The following is a 26,852-nucleotide window of genomic DNA, read 5'->3' as shown; positions in this document are numbered from 1 at the left end:
TTTAAGACAGGAAAACAAATAGATTTAAAGAACATATTGGCCCTGAAACATTAATTATGCCTTAAATTACATATCCTACTCCTTGAGTGAATAAGTAGGTTTCCTAACTGTACCTATGTATAAAAGACCTTTGTTTGCACGCATTACAGGGATAAAAGCCTCAAGATAACTTTCACTGTCGCTTTTTGTACTCTCTCCATTGTTTTGGAGGAAAAATGAACATGAAACAACAGAAAGTGAATCGATCATAATTGTTCCTGGTTTGACAAATGCCAATCTTGCTGCATCATAGTGGAGAGAATTCCAAGGAAAAAAAGACCCAACTTCAGTCAATTAAAACGATTTAGAAAATGTTTTTGGAGAATAAAAAATTAGTTTTAAAAATACAAAAGCTGCCTAATCGATAGCTCTTTCCAGAAACAACGTACTTAGGTTTCTCAAGTGAGTAATACCTTAGAAATGCACTTCCTCCAGAGAAAAATCCCCACAAATAAATCTAATACTTAGTCGCACTTGTGGAACCAGATGAAAATGGAAACCCTTAAGGTTAACCTAATTGATGGAGCTCTAGAGCGAATCCAATTCCATCAGGCATTTGTTCGCAGTAGGTATCCTAAGGACTTGTTGCAATTGCGGAGCAGGCGCCCGTTCTAACGAGAGTTCACAGCCTTCAGGAGTGGGGCTGAGCAGGCGGCGCGGCCCGGTAGTTTACTTCCAGATTCAGGCGGAGCAACCGGTTGGGATGCGGGATCCAAGACCCGGGCAGTGCGGGGGCTTCGGGCTGGTGTACGGGTGGGCGGCGAGCCAGGTCCCGCAGGGAATAAGAGGCCCAGACCGCAGCGACCTCCCAAGCCCGAACGCGCCGTAACTGCACGGTCCCGACCTCAGAGTCCGCGCCTCAAGCCCCGCGGTCGCCCTCAAGATTCGGGGCGAGCACGGAGCGGGGGCGTCGGGCTCCGGACAGCGGAGGAGCCCGATGCCGACCTCCCACAACCTCAGCCCGGCCTTCGGGGGCCTTGCCCCACCCCCAGATCAACGAGTCTCCGCGGGCGGCGGGGCGGCCACCGGCCTCTGCTCACGGGGCGGCCGGTCGGCGGCGCGGGGACTACTTCCCGCGGCCCTCCCGCGCCCCGCCCCTTGTCCTCGCGCGGCGGAGTGCTCCGCGCTGCGCCGGCGGCGGCAGGATACAGCGGCTCCGGCGCGACTTATAAGAGCTCCTTGTGCGGCGCCATTTTAAGCCTCTCGGTCTGTAGCGGCCGTGTCAGCTCGGTCCGTGGAGCGGGGAGCGAGGGGAGGCGGAGGCGGAGGCGGAGGCAGGTTCGAAGAGCAGCTCCGTCCCCGCCGAGGCGTCCCCGCGGGCCGAGGACGGGCAGACTCCAGCGGCGGGAGGAGCCCGTTCCCTGAGGTGCTCGGGCGCCCCTTTCCCCGGCCCTTCCTGGGCTGCTCCCGCTCCCTCTTCGGGGACAAACTTCGTCGCGAGCGCGCGGTCCCGGCGGCGGCTGGGGGCCGGGCTCGGCGCAGCGCGGAGGCCCGGGGAGTGGGGAGCGGCGGGCTGCGACTGGGGGCGCCGGGGAGGCGGCGGGGCGGGCCGCGCCCGGGGGGCGGAGGGCGGCGGCCGGGTGCGAGTTCCGGCCGCGCTGCTCCTCCGGGGCTCCGGGGGCGCCGCTTTCTGGCGGCGCCAGCGCTCGTCGGAGCTCGATGGCCGGCGGGGTGGGGGGTGGCGCTGCGGTTTCTGTCCGGGGCTCCGGCCGCGGCTGAGTTTGGGGGAGGGACCCTACGCCTCGGGATGCGCCGGGGCCGGAGTTGGGGGCGGGGTGCGGACGGGGGAGGGGACTCCGCCTGCTCTGCCCCCCGGGAGCTGGGGCACCGGCGCTGGTTCTGGGACGCTACCCCAGGTTCCATCTGCCGGGCCGATTGGGCCAGAAGACTTCTTTCCCTCTTTCATTCTTGAGGACAAATTGTTACGAGAATTCTTTGGAGAATTACTATTATTTTATTAATGCCGTACGTGAGTTTGGCGCTGGTGTTTGTTTAAATTGAAGCAACTTACTTAAACCTTACAGGAACCAAACTATTAGTGCAGAAGGTGCGATGCGTCAGTAGGGTTTGCACACATCATATCCAGATCTTGCACCTCTGTTTTCTTGAATGGGGCTGATTAGTGAAAGCAGTGTGCAACGTTCTGGGAGTCTTAGTGGATTTATGGCGGTGGGTGTGAGACCCTAGTAAAAAAGGGCGGAGGCGAGGGCGACTGGCTTACTGTTATCAAGTGGACCGCGGAATTCAGCCTCTGACTGCTTCGAGAATTTTTGTTCGTATTCAAATAGTTTTATGACAGCTGAATTTGATTTTTTAGCACCTTAGTGATTTTTTTCTCTCTATGAAATTGGTCAAATGAAATTAAAGCATTTTAACTTCTTTCAGTGTTTTGTATGGAGAGAAAATTATGAACAGATACTTTCGAAGTTAAGTTTTCAAAGCCAGCGTCTGAATCCGCGAAGCGTGAAGGCTTTGGCAGTTGGGTGTAGTTGTTTCTTAGTTTTCTGTGCCCTTTTGGAGGGACCATTGTTTCATACTGTGTATCTTACAGACATCTGTGGTCTCCCCTCCCCCCGAATTTGTGAGTGGTGAATGAAGAGAGACTGGCTTGCTGGTATGCAGAGGTCGGCAAAAGGAAATCGAGGAGTGGTTTTAGTGAAATAAGAGCTTTGTATTAAGAATAGTGGTGGCTTAGACTAGACATCAACTTGATGAGACAGCTATCCTTTGATAAAGTCTAGCCTTATGTTTTTCAGATCGCCAAGTTACAAAGTATTTTGTCTAGAATTTAGGAAGCTATTTCGTTATTGTCACTTGGTGAATATTCAGTACCTTCAGAAGTCTTAAACTTCATCCTAAGAAATAATAGACATAGCTTGACATTAGACGTTATTTACGTAATGCTGTTTAATATCTGCTTGAATTAGTGTAAACTTCTACTTTGGAAAGTTTTTTTGATCTGAACTAAATAAGGCTGCTGCTTATTATATTCGTTTTACGTTTAAACCCACAAAATCTCTAGATTAAAAAAACCCCATTAAGGTTTACTTGAGAAATCTTATCACAAGGCTTGATTAATTTTCACCCAATATTCATTAGTTTGACCCAGTCTTTGTTCTGAAGGCCATGTACAAGGACAAGGCCCTAAAGTGATTGCAACAGTAACTTGAAAAACTTGTAGAAGACTATTGTATAGGATTAAAGGAATACTGAAACTGTTGAGGTCTGAAGTACTTGAAAGAGAAATAAAAGAACTGCACTAGAAAGTTTAGTGTATAGTGTGTAACTTAGAGTCCTAGGTTCGATTCTCCTGGAGGCCAGAGTAGTCATTTTAAATAGCTTTCAGGAAAAACCACAAACTTTTAAAATAAGGTGGTTAATTAAAAAAAGAAATTTTTAAAGACTGTTTCCAATAAACAGTCAAGAGTTTTGAAATGTATTTTGACTACTTCCTTTACCAATATTTATGTAGGGAAATGTATATTCCAGTATTAAAACAAACTGTGAATTGATCTTCTTACTATTACAACTGGAATAAAAATTGTCCATATAAATGAGTTCCGTAGCTTCTGTTCATAGACACTTCTCTCTCCAAGGAGGAAAGGAAAACATGAAGTAGGCGAATTTATCTGAGGGTATTTTAAGATGTGCTTAGGAAAACTGTCTTCAGATAACCTTTTATATTGTTGGGAGTGTTGGGAAGAGGAGTAAAGTGTTGCTGAGACTAGGGACATTGGAGAATTCAAGTTTGAATATCACTCTTACATAGTGTGAAGGGCTAGTGAAGTTTAAAGGTCAGAAATGGACTAGGTAAGTATAGTGAGGCAAATGAAACTTTGTTACCGAACAATACATCTGCCCAGTTACACCATGATTTTGTTTCTCTTTCATGCTTTTACTAGTTGCTGATAATAGTTGGAGATGAGTAGGTGATTCCAAGTTTGTAATTTGAGCTTGGTCAGAAGCATGCTAACCCAGCACAGAAAGGATGAGTGCTTTTAAAGCACGACAGACTTTTAATAAAAAGTATTGGCAACTCTTTTGTACTGCTGCATGTTGACTTAAAAAGCAGTTGTATTAGTTTTCTTGTAGGCCTCTTTTTATTGGGAATAAGATACCTTTTGCTTAAATAGCTTGATTAAAAGCATTTTATACCATTTTTATACCAAGTAAATAGTAAACAGTGGGGGAGCTGCTTCTGAGTAGTCCAAAGCATGTAGCTATTGCCTCTTTTACCCTTATTGAGAGGATACTGATTTGCAGAAATTAGTTTTCGTTCCTTAACAGACTGTTGTTTATGTAATACTGTTCTTAATTGTGTGATAGATAACTATTCAGCTAAAATAAATAGATACTTTTAAGTTTCCAGAATGGAAAACTTGTGTTGATTTGTACATGATTTGTGTTGCTTGAAAATTAGTTACTCTTAAGATTTTTTATCACTTAAACTCGATATCACTTAAACTCGAGAGAGTTCTTTATTTTCTGTTTATTTAAGAATGCTGCTTTTCTTGCATGTCTGAGCTTGACTCAGTTTGAAACCCAGATCCATCTGTTGAGGCCTGAACCCTGCAGTCCTTGAAGTATGTATATAATATGCTTTCTCCTTAAGGAAAAAGTAATTCTTAAAAGAGAAACTCTTTTTTAGGAACCCTTTTGTAGAGTTTAAGTGTCTTTTTTGAATTTAATTGTGCACATCTCTTTTAAGAGACTTTTTCTCTTTCCACCCCCAAAGTTCCCTCAAACCCAATACAGCAGTCATAGTGTTAAGGCATGTTTTTACTGCATGCTTTAGTCATGTTGAGTGCCCTCTAGCGGATATAAGGAATGTAATGCTTGTGATTCCCCCCTCCCCCAGCAAGTTTGTGATGAGAAAGCATCAATCAAGAAAAACCATTTGAATTCGAGATTTATTCATATCAATGATGCTAACTGAAAGGTTGGCTTGAGAAAATGTCATCTCAGCCAATATTTGCATGAGAAAGGTCAGAGTTAAATTAGGGATTAAATATTATGTAAGTCACTTTAAATAGGCAGTTCTTAAATATATCATAATGATAAACCAAAAACTCAATATAATGATTTGGGAGTAAATGATCATAATGTTTAACCATATTAGCGAGTTATAGCAGCCAAAATTCTCAGAAAAAGTTAAGAAGTGAATTGCCAGTTTGTCTAAAACCAATTACACAGGAAAACATGAGTTAAGTATTCAACCCAGTTAAATTATCAAGGAGTATTATGTTTGTGTTAGGAACTAGACAGAAACTAAGCTAATTGAGTCAGTGTATATGAACTCTAGAATACAATGCCCTAGTGACCATAGGGTCTCATTGTATTGAGTTGTGAGCTATGATGCACCAGTGTTTTGTCCCATAAAATTTTCAACAAAAACCTTGTTCTTATGTTAAAGTTTGTGCTATCTCTGTTGGTAATACTTTATGAATATGCATGTTTCAGATCAGTTCTTATTAATAACAGGGATGAAGTGTATTCTAAATTCGCTTTTGGAAGTCAGAGTCATTTTATGAAATTTCTCAGAGTTTAGACATTTTCTTAAACTTTGTTTTTCATAATGGGTGCGTGAAATGAAATGTACAAGTTGACATAGTTGGCTGGGGGGACAATATCACTTAACTGCTCTTTGCTCTTGAAATTCAGTGTAATTTTGTGATAACACTGATAATGATTTTTTACTGTTTAAGAAATCATTATTGCTATATCTAGCTTAATTTTTTTAATGAGAAGGCAAGAATGCCTCAAGTTTTTTATGTAAATAGTTATTTCAGAATGAAATGTGTTGCCGTATAAAGGATCTTATTTGGGATTAGTAATGTCCACGGTGATTCTTAGTATTTGCAGCATTGACTAGTCAGATAGCTTTGGTTCTAATTTTCCAGGATTTTTATGAGATTTGAGAGTAGATTTGAAGGTTCTTTTAAAAATGTATGTACAGCTTATTGAAAAATTCTACCTATTAGGGACTTAATTTATCTCTTGCAATTAGCTACTGTTCTTCATTAATAGTACACACAAAATTTGACATTTAAGATAAGTGACAAGTGAAACTGCTTTCACAGGTCATACAGGTTTGGCCTTACAGTACAACAAAAATGGTTCATCAGTGTTCCCAGTGTCGGGCTGGTATGGGGTAACTGGGACCCTCTGGACTACAACCAACTGGAGAGCATATCTTCATCAGTTCCAGTATAGTTCATGTTGCCACATCATCTGATTTTCTTTTTCTTTTTTTCTGAGAGAAGTAGGAAATACAGATTAATGTGGATTTGTTGCTTTGCAAGTGTCGGCAAATGAAATTCATGTTTTAAGACATTTTTTAACATAGATTAAATGAATTTTTTGGCAGGATGCCATCAGTTTTTAACATTTGCAGTAGCCCCATTTGGAGTACAGTTTTTTATGATGCTGTGTCTACTAAATGAGGATAATGTGATTCTGATTTTATATAACTTAGGAAATAAGATTGTTAAACTATTAGGTTCATATTTAGACACTTGGAAAATTGCCTTGTATAAATTGATTTATACATTAGGAACTTAAAGTAGCTTCATGTTAACTTGTTTGTGAAATCTGGGAAACCCACACTTCTAAGTTGAGGAATTACAAGATGGTTTGCATCAAGGAAAAGGAGAAATAACATCTTGGTCATTACTTAGTTATCTTAAGTATTGTTTTTTAAAGTATATTTTTAAAAGAGATCTCAAAACTTAATCTGTGAAAGCATTTAAAATGTTGGAAAAATTCTGGCTGCGAGTAAATAATCAAGTAAGACTGAAATTTTACTGATATTTATCAATTATGTCCTGGTTGTCAGCTGAAGCCTGCATTTCTAAGATAAACTATTATCAGACCAGATCCAAAACTTAAAAAGCAAAATTTAAATAATGAAAAATGAATGTAAATTTTATTCAGTTAATGGCATACTGTTACTGGTCAGAATAAATTTATGCCTCCAATTAAATAGATTTTGGTTAACTCTTTCTCTGCTAGAGCAAAGTTTTTCATTTCAAGAGTTGGAAAAGTTAAGTGTTTCGTCCTCAGTCTACCTGCTTAATTGGCAAACTGTGTCTGAACTGATAATGCAACCCATATGCCAACATTGGTATTAAAAAGCAACATCAGAAAGTAGTGCTGTAGGTTGCAGTTGTTTTTATGTGATTTCATAATTCACATGTATAGAATGCAAGCAAAACTTATCAGCTGTCTTTACACAAAACATTTATCCCAGAGGTGCTCACCCCTTGGCCTATCCCACTATCCCCTGTAACTTTACAGAGCCACTATAAAGTTTCTCTTAAATATTCCAGAACTTTCCTGCCTTTGATTTCTTTTGAACTTGTTGAAAAGGCTCTTTTCCTCGCCTTATAACATTTTGGAGAGTGTGCACAGCTGAGTGGTGCTGGGGTGAAAATGCTTCATAGTACTTCTCATTTTCTCCCCTATTTATTTCCATCTCTTAATTTCTTCATTAATATCCCCACATTTGTATTCATGATTTCATAATTCACGTGTTGCTGGGCTGCCCTTTTAGCTGATTTGTAAAAGATGTGTGAAACAGTTGAAAAATTTGGGGGTAAGGAAGATGATACGTTTGATGTGTTTTTTTTTTTCATATTCTTCAGTCCTCACGGCATGCAAACCATATTTATGATTAATCGTAAATGCTGGCCACTGATCTAACTTGGAAATAAAAGATGTGCCAGCAGGGTTAGTTTAACAAGCCTCTTTTATTAAAAGGGTGTTATGACAGCTGAAATAATTGTGATATATGTGTACATATGTACACACACTTTATTCATTATTTGTATAAAAATGTGAGAAGTTAGATTTACTGCAGTATTTCTTGGGAATGCAATTTGAAGGTGATCTTTAATGTTTGTAGTAATTAGCTACATCAAGCTGTGGTTGTTGTAAACTTTTTTTTCCCCCTAAGTATAATTAAGTGGTTTGGGGGTAAAGGTATAGGGAATGAGTCTGTCTTTGAAGTTTTCCATGTACTAGATGAATGCCATATGTAAAAGGGAGGAACAAGGGTTTCTTGGAAATATTTTTCAGTCCAACTTACTATGGAGGGTTACAAGTGGAGTTCCTAGCCTCTTTCTGATAAATGCTGCTTTCCTTGCAGCTCAAGTGGTAAATGTTTTCCCTTGTACGTGTAGAAAATGCTGACACAGGCACTTAAGTACTTTTCTGAGCTACTGAAAAAACGGAGCAATGTAAACATTACTGACACCTAATTAATTTTCACATTGATGAAAAAGTAGACATGAAATGTTGTAGGAAATGTATGCTGACAGCACTCTTGATATAGAGTCATAAATTTAGTCTGTTTTTTGGCATTTTGTTTAGTATTCAAATTTGGTTTTTAAGCCTATTATGTTTATTTGGTATCTTATTTCTTTTGGAAAAGCCACAGGAGAATAGGAAATAAGGTTTTTATTGCTCTAACTTCACTTGTGAATATTTTCTGTGGTCCATTGATCACAGTAAAACTGTTAATTTGTATCTGATAGATGTCCTCTATATGTCACTATTTCCTGTCTTCTGTTATCATTTTTGCTAGGTTCTAAATCAGAGTATTGGCCATTCTATTCCCCATAGAACAAGAAGTAAGAGGCTAGAAAATTTGAGATGAGAAGTCTGGAATCCCAGAAGATCAGGGGTTAACTCATGAGGCAGAGTAATGATGAGTTATAGTAGTATTGCTGATAAATGGAAGCTGGAAAATACTGAGTTTGGGTCTTTTTTTTTTTGTAAGAATACTTATTAATCATGCTTGAAGAATACTAAGCTATATGCTAAAGGGGCTAAAGGACATCAAGTTTCTATTTACTTCCCAATATATCCAGGTCATGCAACATGTCAGAAAGGTCTAAGACATGAAGATTATTTCACTTGTTTGCTCCTTAAACAAGTGTATTTGCATAGAGATCCCCTCTATGCCATCAGAAGCTAAGCAGGAACTCCTTCACCACATTCTCATCAGTCTGCATCAAAGGTCCATCTTTAAAATGGGAAGGGTATTATGTTCTGGTCAGAGCCTAGTTCTTGACACATGCCTTTTCAAGGACATTGTTCCTTTAGCTATACCTTCAGATTCTAACCCATTGCTTTTTCTGGTCTCCATTTCCCATCTTTTATTTATCATCTCCTGAAATCCATTCATTGTCATTAGTAAACCCCTTTTATTCGCAATTTATTCTCTCTCTTGCTCTTAGTGTAACCTAGCCTCTTTTCTGATAATGCTGCTTTCCTTGCAGCTCAAATGATAAATGTTTTCCCTTGTACACCTTTTATTCTGACCCAAGAGGAAGAGTGTTGTCTTCCTCATGGTCACTTCTTGACCATTTTTTTCCAGAACTTCAAGCTTTGACTCTCATGCCATCAAATTATACCACCCATTCCCATTCTTTATTTCACTCATCTACCAACCTGGTCATTCCACTCCTTCCTTGAACACTTTATTAACTTCTGACGCACTGTCTTCTTTATTTCTGTTTTAATTCTTGATTCTTGGTGATATCAGTGTCCATGTGTTGTCTGGTGTATAAACTGTTTCCAGTACGAATTACGATAAAGTGTGCCAGAGTGTAAATCACCTATGTCGCTAAGTTCACTATTTAGTTCAGCAAGACTTCGGTGAAGGAAACAGCATGTTGATTCCTATTCTGGCACAAGCTCCTTATGGTGTTGTGGTCTGGCACTCTGAGTGACATTGATATAGAGGATGCTTCAGTATTCCAGCCTCTTAGTTCTTTGATTTCTCCTCCCCTGGTGATCTTATTTTCACTCGTAATTCAACCACACATTCCCTTATTCTAGACTATCTTGTCTTAATAATAACTAGCCTCCTCCCCAATCTCATTTTAAGTGTGCCTGTATCTTATTCCTCTAGTAAATAAATACTTCAGCAGCCCTTCAGCACCACTCGAACCTACAATCTGTCCATCTAAGCTTTTAAGTATCCTTTGCCCTCACTTCTACCCAGTTGAAATTTTACGTTGAATCATAATCACTTTCTTATATACACTCTCAGCAACCCCATCCCTCCCTAACTTCATGCTCAGTGATTCCTTGTCTGTTGATTCACGCTCCCTATGCCTGTATCTTTCTTTTTTTTCTCTCCTTCGCAGACATCTCAACACTTACTCGTCCACTCTCACTCTCATCTAATGTCCTTGCTTTCTGTATCACTTAAGTGTATTGAATAATTGAAAGAATTCCTGCATACTTCCCTATCTGTGACTGTGCCCTTTACCTTCTCTGTCACTGCAGGTGGACTGTAGTGTTCCAAGATAAGGACACCAGTTGATTCGTACACTAGATCCCATTTTCTCTTGCTCTCAAGAGTATTACTCTGTTATTCTTTCTCTGCATCATTGGTTTTTCCTTTTCTACTGGTTCTTCTCATGAGTATACACATGATATTGCTTATCCCATTAAAAAGTTTTTTTCCTTCCCATTTCCCCTTTTTAGCACCCAAGTCAACTTCAATTTATAACAAAACACCTTGAAACAATTGCTTATATGCACTCTCCCCTCCCAGTAACCACCGTGTTATAAATTTCCAGTCCTCATTTCACACTGACATTTTCATAGCGATTGGCAGAGTTGCTTGAAACACTTCTCACTTGGTTTCTAGGCCACCAGGTCGGCTAGCACGTTTTCTTTCTCCCCTCACTGGTGATTCTGTCTTTTCTATGCCCTGCATGTTTGAGTGCCTGAAAGTTTAGTCCTTAGACCTCTCTTTTCTCATTGTCTAAATAGAGATTTTTAAACAGATCTGTGATGACTTCCAAATTTATTATCCTTAGCCTGTTTTTCCCCTGAACTCTAGATCCAGTGACCAGCTCTTTTTTTTCAGCATTTTGGATATCAAAAAAGCATCTCACACTTATATATCTAAACTGACCCCCCAGTTTCCCCTAAACTGCTTTTAGTCTCACCTTAAAGTAAACTTACCTTTCCAATTACTCAAGCTTACAACTTAGTTGTTCTTGGACTCCTCTTTCTCTAAGACCCCTTATCCAAACGCTGTCTGCAAATCATTTCTACTCTCTCTTTAAAATATATCCCAAATGTAACCATTTCTCACCATTAGCCATGCCATCTTAATCTTTTACTTGGATTACTGCAAAAGCCTTGTATAACTGCTCTGCCTGCTCACACCTTTGTTCCCCCTTAATTGTGTTCTCAGCACATTAGCCAGAGTAAGTCTTTTCAAGCAGTAGATCATTTAACTTTTCTGTTCAGACACCCCAGCAGCTTACCATCTCATTCAGTAAAAGTAGAACTCCTGTGTGTTCAGACCACTGTCTTTATCACCTACTTCTTTTCTTCCCTCACTCCTCTCCACCCATATTAGCCCTTTGGTGTTTCCAACTGGTCAAGCATCTTCCAGGTATGGCACACTTGCTCACCTCCTTCAGGCTTTGCCTTGTCTTCCTATTTAAAATGACAGTCCTTCCCCAACTTCCTGTCTTCTTTCTTGCTTTATATTTCTCCTTAGCCCTCATCACTGTCTAAGATAGTAGATGTTTTTTTAGGTCTTTTTTTTTTTCTTCTTAGCACCCTAGACTGTAAGCTTTGGGAAGATGGGGATTTTTGTCTTTTTACTTAACTGTTTTCTTCCTAATGCCTAGAATCACGGTACACAGTAGTTGATCAGTAAATGTGTGTGGCATGACTTTTAAATCTTATCACTTCATTTTCGATCATTCCTTATAGTATACAGATATATTCCAGATCTTTGCAGAGATGGTTCCCTCTCATAATTTATGGTTCATGTTAGATATACATTGAAGTCTTCCCTGTTCACCCATTTTCACTTTATTACTCTTTTATTGGTTTGTGTGGCACTTAGTCATATTCTGAAGTAACATTTGTTTACCTGCCTGTTTATTTACTTGCTTGTTCCCCCTCTCTGAGTCTCATCCTGATTTTGTATCCCTGGTACCCAGAACAATGTCTGGAAGTTACAGGTACTCAGTAAGGGTTAGTTGAATGGGTGAATATTCTAGAATTGGACAGCCTTTGTTTCCCTACAGCTAATGCCCCATTTATTTCTCTGCTCCCTTTCACAGAGGGTCTCTACTTTTCATCTTCCATTCTAGTTTATTTTCTGCTTTTCATTATTCCAGTGAATGTGCTCTTGCTGGAGTCACTGTTGGACCTCCATGTTGACCAGTCAAATGGACTGTTTAGCCTTAGTCTTGCTTGGACTACCCAACATTTGGTGTTTTTTTGATTTCCTTCTAGAATAGCACTCTCCAGTAGAATGTTCTGTGATGGCAAAGATGTTTACAACTATGCTGTCCAATATGGAAGCTCCCAGCTACATATGGCTATTGAGCAAATGTGACTGAACTAAATTTTTAATAAAATTAAAATGTTACTAGTGGCTACAGTATTGGACACTGCAGTTCTACAAACTTTTTTTAGAAACCAGAAACGAGGTCTAAAATTTCTCTTTTTTCTTATATTGCACTAAACTCGGTATCACAACCTAATTGCTCAAGCCAGACACCTTGGAGTCATCTTTAATTCCTCTTATCTACAACTAGTTCATTAGCAGAGCCTATTGTTCCTGCCTCCAAAGTATTTATTTATCAGTGTAGCTGCTTTTGCACCTAGTGCTACTATACCCTAGCCTTAGCCTAAGCTATCACACAATCTATCACTTGGACTATTGCTGTGATTGTTTTAGTAGTTTCTCTTTTTTCCTTCTTGTCCTCTTTCAGTTTTTTCCATTATAACAAAAACCAGCTTTTAAAAACTCAGGTGAATCTTGTTATTCACCTGTTTATAACATTTAATGGACTTCAGAGGGACTTAAAATAAAAAATTCATTTCTTACCAAAGGCTAGAGAACCCTATATGATCTAGTATTTTTCAACCTCATCTCATTGCACCCACCCTTTTTCATCATCATTGAACCACTCTGGTTCCAAGGGTTAAGTCTTAAAAGGTAATCAAGTCTTTTATGACTCTGGGCTTTTGCACGTGTTAAGAAATAACAAGAAATGTTATTGGAATGTCCCGGCTCTGCTGCTTACATGCTGGTTCTCCTGCACCCTTCTTCCATCTCAGTTTGAAGGTTACCCTCAAGAAGCCTGTGGCCACTCTAAGTTGGACCTGCCAGTTGTCTGTCTTTGTGTCATTCCACATCCTTATCCCACTTGTTACTTAAACACTTAATCACTCTTTGTAATTGTTTGGTCATTGTCTGCCTCCCTATCAAAAATGCAAGGGCCATGTCTATTTAAATGACCTCTGTCAACCCAGAATCTTTTATACCTCATGGCATGTAGCAGTTGCATAAAAATTTGTTGAATAAATTAATGAAATATATACATGCGTAGCATTTGTGCTGTTGGTATTGCTAGGTCCTGAAACTGTCGAGTTTGAGTAAATGAAGGAATTGTGAGAAAGCTTTCTTGTGGAACAGAAAATCTCTTTCTCAGTTCGGTAAATTGAGAAAACAACATAATATACCAGTGGAGCATTCATAGATAGTTTCAGGTTATATAACTCATTGCTGTATTTTTGAAATCACAATAGAACAGAGATTTAGAGCTGTTCCTTGAAATTCTTTGTATTGAGTTAAGGAAAGCAGTCACATTGTGAAAAAAGCTTCCTAGTGCACCCTACTTTCAGTAATAGTCTTCTATCTAATTATAAGAGCACCTCATGATTATGAGGCCTATTACTGGGTAAAGCTGTCAAAAGGCAAAATAAATACCCTTCTGTCTGGGAGAGTAACATAGAGTGGTGGGAGACAAGGTTGCTAAAGATTAAGTAAGAATCTGTTGTCTTAGTGAATAGGTTCTTCTATAAAACTGCTGGGGTTACTCTGGAGTCAGGTTTGTTTTGTTGTTTAACTTTGGTTATTGATATACAGAGGTGGATTGAATTGTCTACAGCTGTAGCTCTTTGTTGGGGGTAGCAATGTTATCAATTTTCAACAAATTAAAAAAATGGCAAATTCCTGTCCCAGTCCTATGGATAAAGAACCATGGGGTTGGAGCCTAGTTATCTGTATTTTTTAAAGTTTCTAGATGAGAACCATCAGAAGGGGCTGGTTGCCAGTTAAAATGGTCCCTCAAGGAGGCTTGGAGATCTTTATAGTAAAAAAATATTTTAAAAGGCATGCATATCCTGAGGCTAAATTCTGGTTTAGCACATACATGGTCTTAATGGCTTGAAATGCTTTTCCCCAAATAAATGGTCTTGATGTGGCTTTTCATATGTCATTTGGCCCAGTTTTGTTTTCATGCAACCTGATTTTGAAAATAATTATGGAAAAAAGTGTGACCTCTCTGTTAACTGACTTAAAAACCCTTACTGTTACTGGTCTTCACATTTAAGTTTATTGTGTTTTAAGTGTAAACTCAATGGCCTTTGATTTGTTCTTGGTGAAAATAAATAGGTGAGGGGCTGTCCAGCTACTGCCTACCACCTGTTTTTTTATGGGCTAAGAACTTAAGAATGGTCTTAACATTTTTTTAATGGCTGATAAAAAATATAAAAAGGGTAGTATCTCATGATACATAAAATTATATGAAATTTCAAATTTGTAATATTCATGAGTAAAGCTTTATTGGAACACAGCCACATTCTAGTGTTCATGTTTGAAGCTGCTTTCTCACTGTAATAGTAGAGATGAGTAGTTATGACAGTTTATGGTATGGCCTATAAAGCCTAAAATATTTACTATCTGGCCCTTTACAGAAAAAGGTTGCTTGATTTCTGTTCCAGATGAGGTGGTCATAAATGATTCTTCATGTTTCTAAAGACACTTAAGAAGTCTCAAAGGTTATATATAATTGTTGGCACCTAAACCTCCATATTACATTTTATTTATTGAACATTTTTACTTTTGACCATGTTTCTTACTGCTTTATTCAGTCCATCAAATGTTTAAGAGCCTCTCTTTGCTAAACACTTAGGAAACAGTGAGGAACTAAAGGTATAGTCCCAGCCCTCACAATGTTCACTCATTGAGCTTTTCGAAAAAAAAAAAATATATATATATATATATATTTTTTTTTAAGGTCAGTGTACTCGTTATGGTGGGGAAGGGAAACTTACAATAAGTGAAGAGGAGGGTTGTTACGGAATATAGAGCAATGCATTAAATTACTTCTGGAAGTCTTTGAGTTCCTGCCATTAATTCTGCCTATAGTCTGAACCTAGAGATTAACATCCAGAAACTCTTCTTGAAAAAAGAATTTTCCATTTTCTTGGCATGATGTACTCCTGTTTGAAAATTCTGTATTTTCTTGTCAGCAGTAATGCTCTCCAGCTAGCCACAGAATTAAAATATGGAGTATGTAATTCAAATCTTAGAAATATATTTTTTTAAATTTCTTTTTTGATGAAGTCACTGTTCAAAAAATGTAGTTCTTCAGTATTACTTATAATACTTTTTTAATCCAAAAGTTGCTAACCCTTATCTTGCATTTATCTGCAACATTAACTGTTAAATACTAATTCTCTATATAACTTTTCAGTGGGGGGTGAGATATGTGATTTAATTAAAAGGGCACATGAATCTGAGCTAAACAGACCTGGATTTTAAATGAGCTGTGTATTAGCTACATTTAACCCATGAAGAACATGGGTTTGAATTGCACAGGTCCACTTACTTTCTGATTTTTTTCAATAAATACAGTGGAAAATTTTTTGGAGATTTGTGATAATTTGAAAAAACATTTGCTTTTCTCCAGCTTTATTGTAAGACTTGTATATAATACATTCACAAATATGTGTTTATCAACTATGTTATTGGCAAGGCTTCTGATCAAGAGTAGGCTGCTAATAGTTTTTGGGGAGTTGAAAGTTATATGTGGATTTTTGACTGTGGGATGATCAGTGGTGCCCCAAGCCCTCATGTTGTTCAAGGGTCAACTGTACTCTTACATTAACAGCTGCTAATTAATAATCAGCTTGTTAATCTGGTAGTTCAGGAGTGTTGTCTATTTTATGAGGTTGCTGAGAAGATTCAAGGAGATTTTAGGCTGAAAACTGAAGTTGCTAGGCATTTCAAGTTATGCTACCTTGTTAAGTTTGTCAAACACAAAATTAGATGTTTGCTTGACATTGTTCAGCAACATCCAAAAATAATACCTTATACTGCAAAAGGTATTTAATATAAGTGATTGAATCAGAAATCTGCATTATTTTGTGATACAGTGCTCAGATTACTGGCACTTTGATAGAATAAGAACTGAGTGAGAAAGTCTATTAAGTTACTAAAAACAGAAAATTTATTGATATAATTAAAATGTCATTTGCCTAAATGTAAAAAAAATGCAAAAAGTTTGATTTCCTTGCTTTTAGGAAACTGGTTATTTTTCCAAAGACTGTCATATTTTTTTTTAAAGCAATTTGTTTTTGCCTTGTAATACTAATGGTTGGGTAAGTAGTTTACACATTTCTATTTCAGAAAGTTATTAGAAACATTTCCTTAATGCTGTTTATCAGTGATTGGGTAACACATAGGAAGGGCTAAATGAACTGTTTTGTTGAGCAAGTGTGATTTCTAATACTAATTATTATTTCTGCAAATACATGCAAAAATGTCTAAAAAGTATGCAAATGCTTTGCACCTGAGCTACATGTCGAGTATTTTTTCTATGTGCTCTTTTTCATTGTTTTGAATAGCTGCATAGTAATTTACTACACCCATGTAGTAGCATCCTAACTGGTCTCCCTGATTAGCTTTTGCCCCTCACCCTCTGTGTATTACAGATGCTAGAATAAACTTTAAAAAATCTAACTCACAGATCCTGTAACTCCAGTGGCATCCCTGTGCACTTTGCATTTTATTCCGCATCCTCAGCGAATCTGGTCTCACAAGTGACCTTTTAGTACCTTTAACCAAACAGACCATTCCTTCCTTTGCACTTGTTCTCTGCCTGAGTGCTCTGCTCCATCTTTACCTGGCTAGTTCTTTCAGCTCTGCCCAAACATTACTTCCTTCTTTATCACCCACTTTTATCTAGAGTAGCCCTTCACTGTTCTCATCTTATTTTCTTTACCATAGTTCTTCTCACCCTCTGAATTGTTTTGTTTTTATTGTTTAACTCTGTAATAGTAGAATGCAGGCTTTTCTAGACATAAGACCTTGACTCTCTTACTGTTAACTGCAATGCCAATAACATCTTTGTTGATTAGATGAATATATATTCCATTTAATGGACAAATTATTTTTTATTCACTCTGCTGAGCGTTTGGGTAAATTTCCAACTTTTTCTGTGTGACTGCTTCACTGTGAGACCTCTTGGCATGCTTCTGTGAATATTCCTGTAGAACGCATTTCCATTACAGAAATGGCATTTTTAAGTCAAAGGAATCTTATGTTTAATGGATAGTGCGAACTTACAAAAAGTTTCTGCCAGTTCTATGTCCTTATCAGCAGTGGCTATTATTAATCTTTTCAGTCTTTATCAGTCTGATAAGCAAAATAAATGAGTTTAAATAAATTATTTTGTGTATATTTACTGCTTACTTTGTACTTTTCCTTTTAAATGATAATTTCTGCCCTGTCCCTGCTGTTTTTTCTTCATGATTTATCCTCAGTTCTTTGTGTATTATGAATGTTAGCCTTAGATCATATTTCACGTCTTGTGTCCAGTATGTCATTTTTTTTCATTTACATTAACCTTTTTAATGTCTTTAGCAATTTAGTCTCAGCCATTCTGAGTATTAGTCTCCCTTGCCTCCTTTTTTTTTTTTTTTCCAATTGTACATCACAGTGGTATAGCAGTCCACCCCTGCCTCGTCTCCCTTGGTAACCACTAGTCACTTCTCAGTGTCTGTGAGTTTAGTGTTGTTCTTCTGTTTTGCTTTGATTCCACAATTAAGTGAAATCATATGATATTTGTCTTTCTCCAACTGGCCCAGTATGTCATTTTTAAAATTATTTTATATGTGGTAATGTTTTGCCTGGAATTTTAAAATTTTACACATACACATGCACGCAAGTTATCCTATCATTCCTTTTTGGATTCAAAGTCATACTTATATTGGGCTTCTTGCGATAGTTTATTTCCATATGTACGCTTGCTTATAAATACCATATTTTTCTCAGTGTTTTGAGTTTTTTAACCTGTAAATATTTGGTGAATGTAGGTTTAAATTTAATATAGTAAAATGAAAATGGATGGGAAAAGGGTAAAAAAATGTTTTTTAGAAATATAAGCCCCTTTCTGATTTAGTTAGGTAATCCACCTTTCTTGCACTAATTCAGGTATCACCATTTTCATTTGTTAAATTGGCACATCACATGTGGTGTTTTTGGATTATCATAGTGTCTTATCCATTCCTACAGTTTAATTGGTGTTAATTTTAATTGATGTTAATAAGTTCCTAAATGACTGTTGATTTATAGTATATTTTAGTATCTGATAGAATTGGTCCCTTCTTATAGTAGTTTCAGTCTTTTTAAATATCTTCATACTTCCATTCCAAATGAACTTGAGAATCATTTTTCACTCCTAAAGAAATGTGAGGATTTTGTTGGGAGTGTATTGAATTTATAAACTTAAAAAAAGACAAAAGTACAGAAATTTGCTAGTCAAAAACGGTATCTCCATTTCTTTATATAGTACAGTTTTCTAGTCAAGAACAAGAGCTATTTAATCTTATTTGTACTTTGTTTTTATTTTTGTTATAAATGAAATGTTTTTGTGTTTATATTTTATAACTTATTTGTATATAGATAAGTAGTTTGTATATAATGGTCAGTTTTATTAAAAATTCAGTTAAACTGATCTGTTTCTTTGTAGTCTTATCAGACTATAATTTAAAATGGGTGTAGAAGTGTCTTTAGAATCTTAACAAAAACACAGTTTAAAAGTATTTGTCCAATTATCATTCTGTGAACTTGAGAGAAACAGGATTTTTCAGTTCCAAGATGTAATAGAAATAGTCTCTTACATACAGCTACAAACTTTAGCCTTTCGCTAAAGTAGACTTTGTAGCCTGTTTGGCTATTGTGATTGCTACCTTTTCAAGGAGATGGAAATATTATTTTAGCCTTGTATTTGAGATGAGTCATATATATATATATATATATATATAGTCTTTGTACTTGTGGTTCTGTTTTTTTAACTTAACTGGCATAAAATTTTTCTTGGAAATTATAAAAATATACCTGTGTAGATAAGTCTATTCAGTATGTAGTTTGAAATAGCTATGCTTTAATATCAGTTTTTTTCATTACTTATGCTAACATGAAGCTGGAGAAAAACTGTCTATTTTTTGTAGTGCAGTTGACCCTTCAACAACATAGGTTTGAATTGTGCAGGTCCATTTACGTATGAAGTTTTTGAAAAAATATACTGGAAAATAATTTTTTGGAGATTTGCAACAATTTGAGAAATAATTTTCTCTAGCTTCCTTTATTGTAAGAATACAGTATATAATAATATTTATGCATGAAAAATATGTATTAATTGACTGTGTTATTGGTAAGGCCTCTGGTCAACAGACTAGTATTCAAGTTTTTGGGGAGTCAAAGTTATGTAGATTTTTGACTAAATATAGGGTATTACTCTCCCTACCCCCCACACTGTTCAAGGGTCAACTGTGATTCGTTCTTACATTAGATAAGTGAAAGTTTGTTTTAAATTTTATTTTTTTCTGAAGGGTCAGGTCTAATTTAGGATTGTGATTTTGACCTGTGATTCTGTGTGAAGTTAATCATTGGTGAGACTAATTGTATATCATCAATGTAAAGGCTCTTACATAATCTAAATTAATTTAAGTACTATAGTTATATTCTCAAGCACACACAGTTGACCTGTATGTGCTGGGTCAGTGATTATTCCAAGGGCTTTTATGCATAACATATACTGTACTCCATAAAAATGTAGAAGAACTACATCAAAAATCTAGCAAGCCAAAAAGGTCACAGTGTAGTTAAAATGCTTTTTTTAAAAAAAATCTCAGAATTTAGAAAAACCTGGAGTGGGGTGGTAGCACTGTTTTGCAGCTACGTATCAAAGGCCTTCATAGTTCATACCCTTTAACCCAGTAATTGAAGCAGTCATCAGGTGGAAACAAAGTGGAAGAAACCCAGAGAACTTTGTTACATGCACAGGTGTTTGGCACTGTTTGAATAGCAAACTAAATGGGGAAGGACATACTATTCCAGAATAGGAGATATTGTTAACTTGTAGTGTAAACATATGAAAAGATACAGATGAAAATACTTTGTAAGGTTCTACAACACAAGGAATGGAATTTTATATTTAAAGAATACCTAATGATAAGTTTAATACCAAATATACAGAAATGTAATTAACTGTATCATGCAAACAATGAAAATTATTTTACACTAAACACATATAACTTTATGGGCGGGGTAGGGAAGACAGGAAAATGAAAGAAGGAAAGAAATCACTTGGGAAACATTCTAATTTTTCCTACCATAGACAGTTCATATTTCTAATAATCATTTTTGCAACTACATATTTACAGGTAGTACCAAGGGCATTAATGTTAGGTGTTTTGGAGAAACAAAAGTGTCATTAGATCTTTGTATTTTATTGGCCGGTTCAGGAAGGCCCCTCTCCTAAAACACACGTCTACTCACAGCTGAGGAAAAAAACAGGAAACTAGAGCTACGACTTAAAAGTGTCAGTGTTGAATGAAAACTGTTAAAACAGGAAGGTTTGAGGAGAATAAGTTCTAAGTAGTAAGGTATTAGTGGTGACAGTTAATGAAAATGCATATGTATGTAGATTTACAAGATAAATTTTACTAAGAACTTTTTTAATTCCTGCAAATATTATCCAGAGTTTATTATGCATCTAAAATAGAGTTGCATTTTCTTTAAAACAGAGTAAATAATTGGCTTTGATTCTTCGAGTACATATTATTGGAAAGTGAATTGTTAGCATGAACTCTCAGTATAAAACTGGTTTTATAATAGCTCTGTTTTATTTTTATATAGCAGAGTGAGTACTCAAACCTTCTGAATTGTAATTAATGTATTTAAGATGATTTCATCCTGATGGGACCTGGAGAAGTAACTTGAGCATGAAATCTGCATCATGTCAAGAATTCTTACATAGACTTTGACAGAAGTCACTTAAAGTACAGAAGGTGAATTAGAGGCTCCAACACTCATTATGAAATTGAGTATCAGCTTAGTAAGGCTCATTACATTATAAAATGCGGTATATGTTGTAGTATATTTATCCTTACTTTTGATAGCTGCATAGTATACTAATGTATGTGATTTACTTTACAATCATTCTGTGGGAAGTCATTGATATGGCATGATAGTAATTGTTATGTATAGGTGATGTTTATTAAACAGTTGTGTCTGCTTTCTTGTATATTTGAAAATTTTCATAAGCAGAAAAAAGCTAGAATGCTTAAACCAGGCCTATTAGAAAAACTGAAGAAAAATTAAGTAATACTTTGAGTAAGGTATGGGAACAGGATGAACTTGCCACTGAAATATATACAAAGGATATATATTTTTCTAAACCTTTAACTTAGAGTTTAAGACTGAAATAGCAGTTTGAGGTATTCATCACAAATTATATAATTGGAAGGAGTATATGTTTAAATAGCAGAAAGAAAAAAAGAAGGATGCGTATGTCCACTGTCTCATTAGACTGGATAAGTTGTGGCCGTCCATTCGCAAGCCTCAAAAAGTACCACTTTGTGGTGCTGAGCTGGCAGGACAACGCATTCTAAGGTAGTCTGTAGTTAGTGATCACTTGCATCTGGGAACATTTAGTAATTCATAATTTAAGCACTATCCATACCTTTTTATCTTAATTGGTACCTAGTGAGCTTCTCCACATTTTTGTTTTTCACAATTCTTTCTGAAATGCCCTTTACTTTAGTTGGAGCTTTGAACACCTTGATTGATTCTCTTTCTTTGCTTTTGTATTTTGCATGCTTTTCTCCTTTATGCCCTAGAGTATCTTCTCAACTTCAGTTCACTGTTGAACTTTCTCCCCATGCTACCCTATTTTTAAGTTCTGTTTCTCCAGAGTCAGTTTCTCTTGTTTATTCTTAAACTGTTTCTGTGATGTTGAAGGTTTTCTTGACGTGTTTGGTAACCCTTGGTTGATTAGGAGTTCTAAGATTGGCCCTTACTGATTGGCAGGTTTTAGTTGAGGGAAGCCAGCCCTTGGGCTGAAAGCTCTGCCCAGAGAAAGAAGGAAGGCTTATTCTTTCAGCAAGATTCTGCCCTTGTTCTATGTACAGTATATTCAATTTCTTCAGTGAGTAAATCTCAAGTACTTAGTAACTGGATTTTTCTGAAGAACAGTGTGTGGGCGGGTTGGTATATATACTGTTGAACTGCTATGAAAAAGTAATACTATTAAGGATTCCCCAACATAAATTTGAAATATGATTGCTTTTTTCTGTAAAATCATTATAAATCATGGTCAGGTTACCATTTTTAGCCCCACATAGGCAGGTTTCCCCCAGTAACATGGCTAAAATGTTTTGCATCAACAAGGAAACAATACTATAATTTGTTTTCCTTGAAGCCAGATAGAGCACTTAAACAGCTGCACAGCCTGTTGACATGACTCACCGGTTTCTGCCCCCTGTGGCATTAGCTCCATAGAACATTTTTTTTGTTCCTTTCCCAGAAATATACTGGAAGCTAGAATGGGGAACCCATTTTTCTTAGAGGAGGAAAAGTGGTTAAATAGCTAGACACAAAGATAGACAAAAGATAGGCAAAAGATAACAAGCTAAAACACAGCATCAGTAGATAGAGAACTGGTGTTCCATCCAGCATAGTGTTTCTCAAAGTACGTTCTGCAGATCACTTGCTGCATCCTACAGTCTTCATTAAAAGTGCATGCTCCTGTGGCTACAGTCCTACTGAATAAAACATTAAGCACATATAATTCTGCTTAGTAAATTATTTTAGAATATAAGGTTCTTGCTGACAGGAATCACCTCTACTATTTTCTGTCCTTGATTTGACTTGTACATAAATCACCATTTGTTTTTTAACTGTGGACAGTGAAACAATTATATGCATGACTTTTGTCATTTTTAGGTGTCAAGTGGTCTTTGTGGTTGGAAAAATTGAGTATTGGAAGGAGAATTTTAGGAATAATCAACACATGCCTCCTTTATATTATAGAGAAAGTGGGACTTTCATGTGAAGTTTCCAAGTTCATTAAGCATATTTAAACTCTTATACATTGGTAGAAAACACAATTCACACTTAAATATTTTTTAATCCAAATCTTTACACATTGATAAACACCCAAGATGTTAATCTGTATTACAAGATTAACTTGTTTAGGGGCAGACTTTATAGTAGAGGAAATTTTGTTATTAGGAATATTCAGAGGCTGTGACACACAATTTTCATTTGCAGACAGTTCCTGTGTAACTCAGTGTTTTCTTGAATATTATACAATAAACCCAAAATGCAGACATATTAGGTCTAAAATTTTTATGTGTAGTATGATTTAAGTGTTTTATATTCATCAAAACAGCATTCCGGTCAGTAATACCTGTGTTTATAATAAAACATCACTATAAATTTGAACTTAGAAAATTTTTTTTAAAAGATGCAAACTTTTCATGTGAAAAGTGATGACACTACTTTGTAAAATAAATAAAAAATATCACTGTTTTGATTCAGGCACCAAAATTTGCTTTATGAAGGTATTTTAGATGGCATCATATTATATCAGAAAAGAAAAACTATTTAATGAAAATTTGGAGTTTTCTAAATCCCACTGGACCTCTACTGTGCAAAGAGGATTTGTGAATTTTTCAGTGAAAGAAGTTAAAGCCCTTTGAAACTCAGAGTTGATTCTGAATAGTTTTTTTCCCACCCTAGTTTTCATTATGAAGTTTTTGTCATTTTCAATAATTATGCCTTTTGACATCCTGAATAACTGTGATTTATCTTTCTACTTTAAAAAGAGGTCCTTGTTAAAGAGGAGTTTTCACTTAGAAGTTCAGCAGTGATGGAGCTGTGGTTGGGGTGTTCAGAGGAGACCATAAATCTGTGTTTTACTACATCATGTGGTAAAAAAGGATTTGGGGCTTTTTGTGAATCTGGTCCGTGATGTTGAGTAGGACGTCGTAGTGACTTAGGAGTATTAAAATGAGCTAATTTTAAATCCTAATGACTTTTGATGAACTCTTTTAGGGTATCTGAAGTACACCATACAACAGTTTTGAAATCCTGTGTGAACAATGGCTACCCAAGGTTTGTATCATACATTTTTAGTTCCTGAATTGGGGCTCTGCTTCATTGCCATTAACCCAGTCTCGCTCAGATCCCCCTGCTTTACTCTCTCCCTGCTTGTTAGGCTACCTTTTGCTCCATTTCCTCCTCACTCCTCCTAATTGTGAAATAGCAGATAATCCAGTAGCAGGAATCTAGTCTGGATGACTGCTTCTGGGGCCTGGGTGCAGTACCATTCTCCCACTGATTCAGTGAGTAACTGTTAGGTGGTCCCTGAGAGAGTAGAGACTTCATCACTGAACTAATCCTGGCTATCTCATTCTATTATTCTTGGCTATCTTCCAGATTTGACTTTATTTCTGAAAATATTTCAGTGGGTCATATCAGATTTTTTTGTTAATTAAGATAACATTTCGATGGTAGTAATCTAATGCTGTTTATTTTATAGCTGATTTGATGGAGCTGGACCTGGCAATGGAGCCAGACAGAAAAGCGGCTGTCAGTCACTGGCAGCAACAGTCTTATCTGGACTCTGGAATCCATTCTGGTGCCACAACCACAGCCCCTTCTCTGAGTGGCAAAGGCAATCCTGAGGAAGAGGATGTGGATACCACCCAAGTGCTCTACGAGTGGGAACAGGGATTTTCTCAGTCCTTCACTCAAGAACAAGTAGCTGGTAAGAATATTATAACCTAACTGAAAGTCAGAATGCAGGTTTGAGAATTAAGCATTCTTACAAAAGTGAGTAATAGCTTAAATAAAATGGTGTGGTGAAGAAAAGGGAGCGACTGCAATGTCACCTTCATTTAGAATAGCAGATATTCAGGTGAATGCTGAACTATGGGTAGTGAGTGTTGAATTTAACTTTTCCAGATATTGATGGACAGTATGCAATGACTCGTGCTCAGAGGGTCCGAGCTGCTATGTTCCCTGAGACACTAGATGAGGGCATGCAAATCCCATCTACACAGTTTGATGCTGCTCATCCAACTAACGTCCAGCGTTTGGCTGAACCATCTCAGATGCTGAAACATGCTGTTGTCAATTTGATTAATTATCAAGATGATGCAGAACTTGCCACACGTGCAATCCCTGAACTGACAAAACTGCTAAATGATGAGGACCAGGTAAGTAAGGACACAGCCAGCTTTTTAATCTGCCTTGAAGGAAACTCTTACAGAAATAGTCTCAAAATGTCTCCCCATTACCAGTATTTGAAAACTGATGAGGTATCTTAATTCCTGTATATTGTAGGTGGTGGTTAATAAGGCTGCAGTCATGGTCCATCAACTTTCTAAAAAAGAAGCTTCCAGACATGCCATCATGCGTTCTCCTCAGATGGTGTCTGCTATTGTACGCACCATGCAGAATACAAATGATGTGGAAACAGCTCGCTGTACTGCTGGGACCTTGCACAATCTTTCCCATCATCGTGAGGGCTTGCTGGCCATCTTTAAGTCTGGGGGCATTCCTGCCCTTGTGAAGATGCTTGGGTAAGAAAACATGGTCAGAATGCTCGAAGCTAAAAAGGAAGAGTGCAATCACAACATTTCTGATGAGGCTTTTTTCTTCTTCCCAGTTCACCAGTGGATTCTGTATTGTTTTATGCCATTACGACCCTCCACAACCTTTTACTGCATCAAGAAGGAGCTAAAATGGCAGTGCGTTTAGCTGGTGGACTGCAGAAAATGGTTGCCTTGCTCAGTAAAACAAATGTTAAATTCTTGGCTATTACAACAGACTGCCTTCAGATATTAGCTTATGGCAATCAAGAAAGCAAGGTAAAATAATTGTTCTGAGTGTGGTTGTCATGGTGCAGCGGGGACCCCCAGTGTAATGTCCTCCTGTGGACTCTAAAGTTCATTGAATGCCTCACCCACTGTATGTATCATAGGAAAATTGGACATTGCTATTCCGTTAAATATTTGGGTGTATGTAAAGCACTGTGCCAGCTGATGGGGATATAATAACAGGCAAGCTTCTCTCAGAACTTCATTCTGGGGGACAGACACTAGAACAATGACCTATTACTATTTAATTCACATGTTAGGAAGAAGTAGGGACCTATGAGAACACACGTAAGTAAACCAGATGCTATTTGAAGGTTCAGGGAGTACTTGTGGAGGAAGTGATAGTTGAGTTCAGTTCTAAGGATAAGAAGGGATTGACTAAGTGAAGGTCCTGGAGAGAAAATGGTATCTTTGAAAGTCCTACTAAGGGAGGAACTTGGTGAATTTTGGAAATAGGTTGGCAGTACAGCTTTTCTCAGGCATTTGATCAATATTTCACACTAATGATACACACATGTCTTCCTAGCTGATCATTCTGGCTAGTGGTGGACCTCAAGCTTTAGTAAATATAATGAGGACCTACACATATGAGAAACTACTATGGACCACAAGCAGAGTACTGAAGGTGCTTTCTGTCTGCTCTAGTAATAAGCCGGCTATTGTAGAAGCGGGTAAGTATACATGTTTATTTTGAGTTCTGTATATAGCATCTGTGGTTCTAACTAGATTACCTTTCTTAAGAAAAGGGTAGTAGAACTTTACCTTAACAGGCTGAAAGCAGCTGGTCCTATTCAGTCAAG

At 37.4% G+C, this 26,852-nt stretch overlaps 1 protein-coding gene across 3 annotated transcripts in view; it reads left to right on the top strand.

Annotated features, from left to right (window-relative positions):
- Nucleotides 1–1,209: 1,209 nt before the first annotated feature.
- The window catches only part of CTNNB1 (catenin beta 1), a 36,004-nt gene continuing 10,361 nt past the window's right edge, over nt 1,210–26,852 (top strand). For 2 of the 3 annotated variants that reach the window (XM_017645826.2, XM_037011037.2), the window contains exons 1-7: nt 1,210–1,405; nt 24,224–24,283; nt 24,711–24,938; nt 25,136–25,389; nt 25,517–25,755; nt 25,842–26,043; nt 26,579–26,723. In XM_017645826.2, coding sequence (XP_017501315.1) covers nt 24,271–24,283; nt 24,711–24,938; nt 25,136–25,389; nt 25,517–25,755; nt 25,842–26,043; nt 26,579–26,723 — 1,081 coding nt within the window. In that variant the 5' untranslated portion in view covers nt 1,210–1,405; nt 24,224–24,270. Of the gene's footprint in view, nt 1,406–21,150; nt 21,175–24,223; nt 24,284–24,710; nt 24,939–25,135; nt 25,390–25,516; nt 25,756–25,841; nt 26,044–26,578; nt 26,724–26,852 lie in introns of those variants that run through there. The other variant, XM_017645834.3, reaches the window with a different exon arrangement.

The sequence above is a fragment of the Manis javanica genome, chromosome 3, assembly GCF_040802235.1.
Source record: "Manis javanica isolate MJ-LG chromosome 3, MJ_LKY, whole genome shotgun sequence".
NCBI classification, from domain to species: Eukaryota; Metazoa; Chordata; class Mammalia; order Pholidota; family Manidae; genus Manis; species Manis javanica.
This window is presented reverse-complemented; position numbering and strand designations above follow the sequence as displayed.